General features: G+C 36.1%; 1 protein-coding gene across 1 annotated transcript in view; it reads right to left on the reverse strand.

Moving 5' to 3' along the window:
• Gabra2 (gamma-aminobutyric acid type A receptor subunit alpha2) overlaps window positions 1-13357 on the reverse strand; it is a 150721-nt gene that overhangs the window by 44266 nt on the left and 93098 nt on the right. The window contains exons 7-8 of the mRNA XM_060380720.1: window positions 13114-13257; window positions 11893-12045 (exon numbers count right to left, since the gene is read on the reverse strand). Of these exons, the coding sequence (XP_060236703.1) occupies window positions 11893-12045; window positions 13114-13257 (297 nt within the window). The remainder of the gene's footprint in view (window positions 1-11892; window positions 12046-13113; window positions 13258-13357) is intronic.

Below are 13357 nucleotides of genomic sequence, written 5' to 3' on the forward strand. Positions count from 1 at the left end.
AGTGGACCAACTAAACAGCAGCATATACTTTTAGTCACCTTCTTCTGCCCTCACTGAAAGCCGGTAATTATTCATATTGGCAAAGCTTAGTCAGGCTACCTATGTTCCCGGCGACTCATCTCAGCCTGAGTTAGAACTTGAAAGGCTCTCTAATTTTCTTTGCCATAGCTTATTACTGCATTTTGCTTAAGTCACTTTCCTAATTGGCAGTGGGATGACTGGGATGAGACTGTGACAGCAGCAGGGAGAAAGGAGGATGGTGGGCTGGCAGCTTGCATCTGATTAGCACATCCTGCCTTGTGCCAAAGTCAGTTCTGAGATGCCAGGTATGCCTCCTGTTGGCACTCTGCAGCTGGTGCCTCTTGGAAAACAGAGATTGGGAATAAACTCCAAAATCATCTCTGCCATATACAGTCTTCATGCTCATTATTTTCAAACTCTGCTCCCATCCACACATTCTACTTCCTCTAACACCTTCTTCTTGTCAATTTCAGGGAAAATTGTCATTTTCCTGATAAGAGTGGCCCAACTATTTAGCTGTACAGACTGAAGTCTTCGATAGCAACTTCCTCATTCCCAGCTTTTCTTTCTGACTTTTTTTTTTTTTGACCTTTGGCTTTTATAGTGCTTTTCCCTAACATTGTCTACCCTAACATAGTCTTCAGATTAATATGTCCACAAGTACTAGCCAGAAAAGCAAGTTGGTTAAGTTGAGCAACACAGTTTTGAGGCCATGATAAATAAAATTTCAATTCTACAGTTATAAGTATACAACTTGTGTTAAATAAAATCACAGTCTACAACTTGATTCAGTCAAGAGTTGCTCATGCGAGAATATGATTTCCTGTGCATCTAAAAAACAACTTATTTTTCCCTTGATAAAAAATATTAGCATACAAACACATACACATAGCATGCATGTAATAATAACCATCAGTTTATATTGTTGAACTAGCTACTACCCTTCACAAACCATATTCTTTTACAGAATGTGTAGATATATAGATCTAGAAAATATAAGTTGGTCTTCCATTCATTATTTCATATATCCTTCTAGCATTTCCCTACCAAGATGGCATGCATTTCCACTTACATTGGAATAAGCCTAGAGTACACAGAAATTAAATGGATTTTTATAGCTAGCAATAGAGTCAAACGGACACAGGCTGTTTTCATTACTGGTATAATATTCTTTCCACAGATGCATTTTTAACAGATAATTTCCATAGTAAACAAGATATTTTTAACTTTCCATCACTTCTACTAGGAATGACTAAATATGGAATGCGTGATGACATGATACGATGAGTTCAGGGATGGTGAAGGGTTACTGCAATGGGATTCTTAAGCAGATGAGAAGGATGCATTCTAGTGTATATATCAGAGGGTTGGCCACACAGCAACATAGGTATCAGACATTTTCCCCCTAGGAGCCCAAGAAAATGAGGCTGTGTGATTTCAGGTAGGTCCTCATTTAGCTGTTTTCTAGTTCTTATTCAAGCTAAAAGTCAGGGCACAGCCAAGAGCACTGATACATAAATCAGATGTAAGAATAAAACGTAACGATGTGTGATGGTTACTTCCTCTAAAGTAAGCTCCAACATTTCTTTCCTAAAAACTTCTTGCTCCACATTTAATATGATGTGAAATGAGCACAGATTTGATTGTGATTCAACTATTGCCTAGGAGAATTGTATCCATTCTAAGCACAGGAGTTATATCTAACTTGTAAAAATCAATGCTGACATTTTCAGATGGCATGAATTTTTGAAATATTGCATCTTAAGGATGTTAAATGGGCCCATGGCTAGTAAGGGGGAAGTAAACAGGGGCTGACAAGAACTTGAGGTAAATTAAACTCCCCCCTATGAATTGGATTTGACTACTTGAATTGAAGTGAATTTTGGTACTTGAATTGTATTTACAAACTAAAACTAAATTCATACTATTATACTCCACACAAATGAAGGACTGTCAAGGATTTAGACACCCTCTTCAAAACAAACAAACAACAACAAACCTCTATATATCAGATGTCAAAGAAGTTGAATTCCAGCCCAGATCTATTGTTTCCAGATCACCAGAGTCTATGATTCTTCAAAGATTTTGTCTTACAAACTTATTACTGACACTTTATCTCAAAAGGGCTGGCTGGCTGTCCATTACATGTGTCTTGATATAAAGAGGAAGGTTGTGTAGAAACCAGATAAAAATCACTGCTGATAATTACACATTTATCCAGTGCCAAAATCATAGCAATTGTTCTGTGAAGGCACATATATGAGTGTTCTTTAATGCTATTCCCCTAAGATCATCTACAAGGACAAGGTTATACTAGTACAGTTGTATGGATGAATTAAACTAAGGTACAGAGGAGCTAAGGAACCTAAAAGTCACTCAGGAATAACAAGAGGGCAAGGCCTGAGCAAGATGTTCTGTATCTAAACAGTAAGCATTCCTCATCACTTTGCAGCCTTCACAGCAACAACTACATGTCTTAGCTTTGACAAAAAGTACTGGCAAATAGTGTAATGTAACTATCCCAAAATAGCATAGCACATTTTTACTCAGCAAAGCACTTTCTCAGACTCTCTGGTTGGAAGTTCGGGTTCAGTTTAGATTAAGTGGAAAAATGCAGATTACTGGAAAGGGCTCTGAGATGCTTATTATTTGGCTAAAGGCATTGGGCAACCTGTTGGTGAATTTCCTTTACACACATAAAAAAAAAAAAGAATAGCTTTGTATGTTCAAGGCACTGCATTTGGATTATGTGCTATAAAAGTCATTTCAATAAACCAAATCCATTGGACTAATAAAAAAATGCAATCCAAGCACTCGCTTTGGAGTTCAGTTTTATATTTACTCAAAATTTACATGATACACTGAAAAATCTTTGAATATGGAGTTGTGGAAATGGCTCTGTCACTAAAAGCAAACATCGTTATCTGAATTTGGATCCTTCAAATGAATGCATGGAGACAATGTCACAGCATCTGTAATCCAGCATACTGTATTAAAGAGGCAAAGAGACCTGTCTCAATCAAGGTGGAAAGGTGAGGCCAGATACTCAAAGGTTTGTTGATATTTTAACACACATACTCACACAAATAAGCATACACACAGACCCACATTTATAATATATACAATCATAACCCTGACATATACACATAATACAGTGCATACTCAAACACATATAAGCACACCAAACAAGTATAACACACACATACAAATAAGCATATATACACATTGATCACACACATACCTTGAACTTGTTATGCAATTAGACACTGTAATTTTATGTTTTGCACCGACTACACCCTTCTGGGTCTCTTTATTACATTTCAGTCTTTAAAGAAAATGATTTTCTCTTAGATTCTCTATGTACAAGATGAATAAAAAAATTCAAGGACAATTGTTTCATACATGTATCTAACACAAAAACACTCTGGCTTTGAGTAAAGAGCATCATTATATTTCTTTTGTAATTATTTCTTTTTCACATGAATTTCTAAACAAATGCAAACATCTGAAATCCACACCCCATATAGTTTTACATACAAGAAAAAATGTTGTACTACAAAGTGAAGTTTGTGTATTATGAATGCATGGTTCAATTTCAAGGGCCTTGAAAACATAGCATCTAAGGGAAGAGGTGAAAAGTTTCAGTAAGTGCTTTCCTGCACTGGCAAGAGAGAGCAAATACTTTATCACACAGGTAATGGCATTTGGTTTTGCTTAAGGATCTTTCTCAAGCCTCTGTAACGTTGCTGACAAATACATGCTCAGGAAGTGTCTGTTGGTGTTGAATGGATTGCACATAAACACAGAGAAAAGGTCAATGATGTTATTATTATCAGAAGATGCAAGGACAATCCCTTTAAGTAGATATCTATGAAAAGCATCAAGCTTACTCCACATGACCTGATATTGGTGTAAAACAAATAGCCAAAGTGTCATAAAGGAAAATATATACTAACACCAATGTACATTATAATTTCAGTTCTTTGCTTATTTATACTAGATTTGTCTTCTTATTCTATTCTTGGATAGAATGATCTTGGATGTTGGTGTCTCAGTTTTCTAAGGAATATAATTTAACTATCACAGTTCTTTTTGTAATTTTATTTTGTTTCTTAAAGGAGGTGAATGATTCAAAGCTTTGGGCCAGAGGAGATGATTTCATGACCTACAAGAAGAAATTCTAACCTAAACACCAAACCAGCTAGAATACCTTGGAGTTATAATCTATTCTGCCTTCAAAATATGATAAAACAATGTTGGCACGGAGATTTTGAAAATAGCCAACCAATGTCTAACTTGACTTTAGATCCAATCCATGAGTTGGAACCCATACCCAATACTGTTTGGGTGACCAAGAACCAAAGACTAGATAGCCGAGAGACCTAGGATAAAAACAAATACTACTGGTTTTAAAAGGTGACCATAAAATTAAGTCCCAGTGATATTCTACTCTACATATAGAATTCCTTTTTCAGCCATCATTAATGAAGCCTCTTCCTGTGAACACATATAGAGAACCATAGTGAGACATTAAACAAAGATATTGTTCTTGGAACACAGAGTTCTAAATGTATGTGTCCATCAAATCTCTCCCCTCAGGGCCCAGGAAAACCCACAGCAGAGGAGGTGGAAAGAGTGTAAAAGCCAGAATTATGAAAGACACCAAGAGAACAAGCCCCTCCAAGTCAAGTTAGTAAAGCTCATATGAACTCACAGAGACTGAAGCAGCATGCCCAGGACCTATATGGGTCTGCACCATGTTTTCAGTGTATGTATGTGGCTTTCAGCTTAGTGTTTTTATGGTTCTCCTGAGTGCATGAATGAGTGGGTCCCTGATTCTAGTACCTTCTCTTAGACTCTTTTCCTTCTCTTGTTTTGCTTTGTCCAACTTCGACGTAACGTTTTTTGGTTTTGTCCTATTAATCTTATTTCATTTAAAAATATTTTAAAAGAAGATGAAATGCAGAAACTTGCCTGAATTTAAAGTGAAATATTTAGAGAGGGTGGGAACTCTAGAAACTTGGCTTAGGTTAAATGCTATGTATCACTCAGGTGAGGTGAGTTACATCATAAAACCAGCAGCAATTATTGAAAGAAGGACGGAGTATGGAAAAGTGTTTTAAAGTTCAGTGCAGCACTTTCTGTCCTTCCCATGGCCCTGTATATATACATCATGCAGAGCTATATTAATTACAAAGAACAGCTTTTAGAATTTTTGCCAAAAATGCTTTCAGCATTTAACAGCATCCATTTGCAAAAAAAAAAAAAAAAATGCTTTTAGTCTTTACATCTATAAATAAATATTGAAAATCATATATTATTTGATCTCTCTTTCCTGCCTGTCTCACTGTTTCTCATGTGTCTGTGTCTGTGTGTGGTGCTGACATTCCATAAAAACTTCTTTTATTTAATTTTTAAAGCATTTCTTGTGTGGGGAGGGGGCATGTGAAGGTCAAAGGACAGTTTGTAAGAGTTAGTCCTTCTAACTCTTACATGGCTTACCATGTAGAGTTACTCTTCTACCATGGCCTAGAAATCAAAGTCAGGTGGTAAGGCCTGCCAGCAAGTGCCCTCACACTCTGAGCCATCCCCGTCCTTGCCCTTCATTTCATTCCCTGGAGACAGGGTCTCCAACTGGCCTACTGCTTGCTAATTAAGGCACTCTGCTGGTATTCAAACCTAAGAGACTCTGTTTCCACTGCTCCAGAGCTGGGATTAACAAGATGCCACCACACCTGTATTCTTGTTTTTTTGTCTTTTTTTTTTTCATACATGAATTCTGGGATTTGAACTCAAGCCTCATATTTGTGTGACAACCATTTTAGTTGACTTGCAACTTTTTCCAGCTCCTAAAGATTTGCTTTTTGTTTTTATATTTCACATTTATCACAAGCCATTTGAAACATTTGTATATTTTAATTGTAATTACTGTATTGACAGTCTTAACACTAACATCCTTTGCTGATTTAGAGTTAAATATATGTTGATGTATTCATCATACCTTGGGTATTTTGTACAGTTCTCTTGTAAAGCCTTCAGTCTGAGGCTTAGACACTAAACTGCCATGGACTACATCTGTGCAGGGGTTCTAGGTTATCTCCATGCCTGGTACTTGGTTGGAGTATGAGTCTCTGGGAAGACCCCTGTGTTCAAATTTTCTAGCTCTGTTGCTCTCCTTGTGGGGTCTACTCTTTGATCACCTCCCCCTGAGGGGAGAGCAGCCTTACCAGGCCACAGAAGATGACAATGCAGCCACTCCTGATGAGATCTGATAGACTAGGATCAGAAGGAAGGAGAGGAGGACCTCCCTATCAGTGGACTTGGGGAGGGGCATGCCTGAAGAAGGGAGAGGGAGGGTGGGACCAGGAGGGGAGGAGGAAGGGGCTTATGGGGGGATACAAAGTGAATAAAGTGTAATTTAAAAAAATAAAAATAAAAATATATAAAAAAGAAAAAACAAAACCTTCAGTCTGTGTTTTATGCCATGGAAAACTTATATAGATTTTAGTAAAGTTTTTTTTTTTCTTATAACCCTACTGAACAAGTAAACTATTATTTAGTTTATACAACTTACTATATATTTACATAAAACTTCTGTGGTGAGTCTATTCCGTCCTCTGAGTCCTCTTTTTTGTTTCTATATTCTTATTCTACACAAAGTTTCTAATATCTGTTCTTTGAGAGGCATGCGGCCTTACATTTGAAGCCATTAACATGAGTATTTCTGTTATTTCTGGCAACATCATTTTTTTTGTTTTGTTTTTAATTCAGTTTTCAACTCTGGAAAATATATTTGAGAAAAAAATCTCAGCATCTCAAATCTGAGAAATAGCTGGTCTTTAAATTCAGTGTTCATCTGTTTTGTCATGAAGACAGTTGGTGCTAAATCTACCTAAGCTTGATTGAATTCATGACTGGATCCTCTCTGGACAAGACTTTTCTCAGTTTGAACTGTTTAGCTACTTACTGAACTAATTTACTTATTTTAAATCTTCTGAGATTTTTTTAAATGTTAATTTATATTTTTCTAGAAATACATCCTATCAGTATTGCTTAATTTGTTAGTGATCTTGTTTAATTTTCTTATGGTCTGCTGACATCCTGTAAAGTTTAGCAAAGTCTCCCCTGATTTTAGGTTTCTGGCCCTTTTCCCCTTTATCTTATGCATTGTCAATTGGGTTGATATTTAAGAGGAATGAGCTTTTGGTTCTGTTGACTTAGGCTATTACATTTGTATTATCTATATTTATTTCTTTTCTATTCTTATTTCTTTCACTCTAAAGGCATGTTGTTTGGCTGTTTTTTGTTTTTGTTTTTTTAATTTCTGTTGTTATATGGGAATATGCCCTCTGCCTTAACCATTCTTATCTGGACTACCTTCCATCCATAATCATACACATACTTGCTTCTATTTTCATTTTGGTGTTTTCTCCATCCATGCCATCCTCAGAGCCCTTCCTCCTCTCCCACATGGTTCCTTCTCCACCAAACTCATCTTGGCATCCTCTTTACTCCTCTCTTCCTATCTGTCTGCTTCCTGTGATTATCCTGTCCTCCAAAGCCTGGGAACCTTAGCCATGCTTACCCCATTCTGCCCCGCCCAGGTATAGGCCCTTTAATCAATCAATCAGATAGGTTTACACAACAAGGATAGGTATATCCAGGGATCAACCAAATCTTCAGGACCAACATCAGAACAACCCCTAACAATTCCCGGCTTTCTGACTAAATAAAAAGGCCATTTTTTTTATACAGTAAGAATAATATGAAACAATTACAAAAACAAATAGATAAGACTATTATTCTCTTGGAAGACAGTTAGTAGCCTGGCCTAAGAGGAGGATATTTAAGTCTATGCAACCTTGCTTTGATTTCAACAGGATAATGATTATATGTTCAATAATAATGATAACTTATATTGCTGATCCAACTATATGGGAATAGCTCTGAAACTGACTGAGACATGGATGTCTATGCATAGACAATAATTCTTATTGGATACAGAATCTCCATGACTAGTACATGCCATCTTTTCATATGGTATGATTAAGATTTAGAGATGTCTTTCTTCTGCTCATACAAAGAGCAGAGAGCCATCCTTAATTGATTTGTGCATCTTGCACCTCATACAATTTTAGAACTGTATAATGCTTGTGAGAAATTATATGTTTTCAGAACAAAAGAACTGGACACTAGTGATGCTTGATCAAACCTGACAGGATTCATCCTTCCAGCTTGCTGAGATTCTGACACATCTGTTCCAGCATCTTGCCTGCTCTAGCACTCTGCTTGTTCCTGCTTCAACTGCTTCAGTTGCTGTTCCTTATCAAAGCCTGCCCCAAGAGAACTTTAAAGAAAGCTACTAATCTCAACAGGTCCAGCATTTCAGACTGTTCCAAATAGGACTTCCATTAAACCTGAAATTTCTCAACATTCAAAGACTGGACCAAAAATGTTAATGCTAGCTTAATTAATCGTTTTTTTTTCCAGTTTGCTTTGGTCCCTCAAATGGGATTTCTTTGTGTCCCAAAAATCAGCTAAAGAAACTAAAAGAACAACAGCCATTTCCCTTAAGTGTGATTGGTAGGATTTTGGTTGTTTTCTTGGGCTATGAACACAGTGAGTTTAATAGCGAGAACTTTTTCATTGTTGTAAATCATGTAATACATCCCACTTATTTGGAATACAGTCGTCGTTGTCATGTAGAACGTATGTTCCAAGCCCTGTGTCAGTAACAATGTACACCTGTTTTCCAGATGAAGAGTAAGTCATGCTCAAAACCAAGCATAATGGAATTTGATAGGTATAACCAAGAAAATATGGTTAACATTAAGGAAACATAAGCCAACCATTTTAAGCCATTTATCTATATATAAATTTTTATTTAAATTTATTTTAATTTTTATTTAAAACTTAAATTTTTATATAAAGAGGTATTCATTTTAAAAGTAAAATTGTTTTTCCATTCTTTTTTCCAGAATCTTTTATTTCCTTAAAATTTAATTTTTATACAATATATTTTGATCATGTTATTTATCCTCTACCTTCTCTACCCAAATCGTCCTCACCTTAGTACCCAGCCAACTTCATGCTCCCTTCCTCTCTTTCTCCTAAGCTCATCTCTCTCAGGAAAGGAGGAAGGGAGGAAAGGAGGAAGGGAGAAGGGAGGGAGAGGGAGATGGAGAAAGGCAGGGAGGGAAAGAGGAAAGAGGAAAGAAAGGAAGGAAGGAAGGAAGGAAGGAAGGAAGGAAGGAAGGAAGGAAGGAAGGAAGGAAGGAAATAAATCAGTAAGGCAAAAGCTACCATACCAACCACATTCCTGGAAAGAGCCCATGCCTAAGAATAGTTGCCCGGCACAAAATGGTCTTCCATCCCTTTCTTAGTGCATTTTGCACCTGCTTAGTTCCTTCTAGAACAGTACCATAAAATGAAAAACTTTTTATTATGACGGCTGAGACTATATCTCAGGGGAAGAATAAATATTTAGCTGTTAATATGTTCCTGTTTATGTGAGGTTGAAATTTTATTTTCTTCCTAATTCTCCGAACATTCTATTCAGTTTATAAACGTTTCTAAATCTCACAATTCAAATTTAGTAAGGACTCTTTCCTCTGGCCCTATATTCTCCCAGCTAATTTGTGTCCTATGTAAATTCTAGATCCATGAATTCCATTGCCTGTTAGCCAGTGATTCCCATGTTTGCCATTGATTTATGTTCTATATACTATGTTCACGAAACTGAAAACTGATATTATAAGTAACCTCAAAATCGAAATCAACAGTACCTGAAATACATTCATTTACCTAAATTTTCTGTTCTGTTAATTTTTCTTTTGTTTGTTAATTAACAAAAGAAAAATTAATTTCATCATTCACTAAAATAAACAAAGAAAAATTATCTTAAATCTTCTATTAAATTATTCTTGCTCTACAATTATGCTTCATATATTTCCAGACTCCCGGACCTTTTTCTTAATAATGTTTAATTTTTTCTTAATTGCCTAAATATTATTTATTAACAACATCATTTTACTCTATTGGAATATTTAAATATGTCTCTAACTTTGCTCATACCTGGTTATTTCTTATATTTAAGCTTCTACAACAGTGCCAATTTTTTTTCTAAATTACAAATAGGATCACATCAGCCTAAAAATCATAATTTTAAAACATATAAATACATTTTAGAAATCTGCCACACAACATCATGTTAATAACTAACAATGTTGTATGATATGAATAATTTCTGCCAAGGGAATGAAACTCATGTTAAGTGCTTCCAACATTTATAACAATGAGAAAGGAGTTAAAAGAAAGAAGATAATGGCCTTAGCATTTCATGTATATTCCCTAATATCCATACTCATTGGGATATATGTATCAAGTATAGTTTTATATGGGTCATTAATATGCAACAAAATAGCTATCAAAATAAAATATCTAGCATGTATTAAATAGCAAGCATGCTTTTCCTGAGGGTTTTACCAATATCATGACATCAGAACACCATAACAAATGGTCTGTTCTGTAGCTGGAGATTAACTCTACTAAGATGAACTGCAGTCCCGTTCTCATTAAGGCCTTGCACTATATCTCTATCTGGATCTCCACTGTCGTCACCAAACACAATGTGTTTATTCATTCCTTAACATGACTGACACTCCATTCTCCTTGGAAATTATTTTGCTCAGCCCATCTGCTCAAGGCATTCCTACTCATTCTAAGACGTATCTTAAATATTAAGTCACCGTAGTATTCACTGACTTCGAGTTAAGAGAATAGTGTTTCACGTTTCTATACCAGTGTGAATGTTGCACTGCAATAAACCCTTCATCCCTTACTGGATTATCCTTTGGTTATTCTGTTTCCAGCCACTAACCAAACTGCCTGGGTGCGGGATATATTTTGTGTGTTTTGCTTTCCCAGTTTCTGGGCCAGTACTAAAAGTCATTTCTCAACAACACTTTCATAAACGAATGAGAATGCCACACACACACAAAGACACAAAGATAATTTGATATAATTTGATAACATGGGCTCAGCCTTTTCTATGCTAGAAAAAAAATCATCAAATTCTTCTGCATTGTTTTAAAGTCTTGAATTTTAAGTGGGTCTGGTGATGTGCACCTGCAATCTTCGCCCTGAAGAGACGGAAGCCAGTCTCAGTTACACGGTAGAGCATTGCTGCGAAGGAGAGGAGGCGGTTGTACCAAATACACTGCATAAATGAATGACTTTCTCCGTCTTTCATCTAAAATTAATAGGTTACATTCTTTTCATTTTGGAGTAAAACCAAAATAAATACAGCCTTAAAACCTGATATTCTCCGCTTTAAATTTGAAAACTCCTTCACCTTCGTTTAATTAAGAAAATCGAATGCCCCAATGAAAGTAAAGAAATTCTTGCTCAATATTTTCCTTTTCTTGTAACTGGAAGAACTAACATCACTTTTTTCATTAAGAAGGGGAAGAAAGAGAAATTAATATAGGAGACCTTTAAATATTATATTCTTCCACCCTAAATTAAAATCTGAAAAAAAAAAAAAAACACAAGGAAAACACCTTTTCTGTTAGCATAGAGATGAATGCTAAAATGCTGGATGAATAAAGAGAAAATAATATTTTTAAAAAGCTAAAAAAACAAACCCCAACTAAATGTAATTCCAGCATATTTGTGTAACTTATGCCTTTATTAAGAGTGTGGTACTAATTACAGTTCATAGGTCTGAGCCTCTGTCTTCTCATCTATAAATCACAACCAACATTTCAGCAGTATATATCACAAGGCACTGAGGGGACGAGAATCACAAGAGAGAAACTTTGGGAAGAACCCTTCGAGACAAAATGTGCTGTTCTCCAGGCATTCACTCACCGAATACTGTTCTTGCAGGCACAGATTCTCTGTTAAGCCAGAATGACACTTGGGAGAGAATGACAGTCATGATGCAAGGCAGATAGGTCTGAATCACAAAATACCCAATTTTTCTTTTCAAGTGGAAATGAGCTGTCATTACAGTATATTCACCTGGAAGAAGAATTTAAGAAGCTTAAGAAACTGTAATTGTCAATAGTCAGAACAATTTGGAAATGGAAGGGATTAGAAGAATAGTCCATGATAAAAAAAAAAAAAGAAAAAGAAGGAGAAATGATCACACACATTTCATGAACACTTGAAATGCTTCATTAGAATGAGCATTTAAAAAAAGAATGACCCACTGTCAACAACACTGAGCTGCTTTGCCCCATGACACGGCGTTCATTTTTCTCTTTGGGTCATGCCCGCTCCTCAGCGTGAGTCTAAAGACTCTGCTAGTGGATGATCTTCTAGGCTTAAGTCCCTCATGCTGCTACAGTGATTGATTTGACACAAACCTTTCTGGATCTCCAAAGTACCTGTCCTGGGTCTCGTTGCTGACACTGCTCTTTCAGCCCAGGTTTTTCACATTTAACTCTGTCACCATTTCTGACTTTTTCTCTGCTTTGTGCCTGCTGTAATTTGCTTCAGTCAGTTTTGTCTAATTCTCACACCTACCTTCTGTTTTTTTTTTTTTGTTTTGTTTTTTCCTTTCTCTCTCCCTCCCACAATTTTAATGATTGCCAGATGTAAGATAATTGGTCCACACAGCTGCCTTTTTCTTTACTGAGGAGAGCCTCATGTAGGAGCTCTCTGTGCCGGACAGTGGCAATTACCCAGAATCAAGAGTTGAATAATCATAAATTATCCACAATAGGAGAAAAAGAATGAGAAAACCAGAGAAATTGTTATTCCTGCTTTGAAGATAAATATGAAAGTAGACTGATCTGAAAAGACAAATATTGTTGAGTGAGTAGTATGTTTGTTTTAAGACATGGTGTCTAAAACCAAGCACACATACCTGAATCTCCCTGGAACCCTGTTAAAATATAGACCCCGCTTCAGTAAAAGACTGGTTTAAGATTTTGAACGTCTCAAAAGCTCCCAAGAAACTGGTGTCATTAGTCTATAGAGTCCAAAGGTAAACAGTTTTTAATCATCTGATACATTTTTAATGATTTTATCCTAGTATATTTGTGGGAGATTGGGCATTAGATATATTTTAAAAATGTTACTAACCTGTGCTGGATTTAATTGTCTCCTTCCCAATTGACTGGCCCAGCAAATCATATTGGTTTAATCTAGAGCCATCAGGAGCAACCTGAACTGAGTCAGAAGCATTGTAAGTCCAAATATAAGTGACTTCTGAGGTTGTGTAAGCATCTGTCAGGAACAAGGAACACATTTTGGAAACACTTGAATGAGAAACAATAACCACATGGTCCATTTACAATTTTAGATTCCATAGAGTAGCTATTGTCTC

This window comes from Meriones unguiculatus, chromosome 3 (assembly GCF_030254825.1).
Source record: "Meriones unguiculatus strain TT.TT164.6M chromosome 3, Bangor_MerUng_6.1, whole genome shotgun sequence".
Lineage (NCBI taxonomy): Eukaryota > Metazoa > Chordata > Mammalia > Rodentia > Muridae > Meriones > Meriones unguiculatus.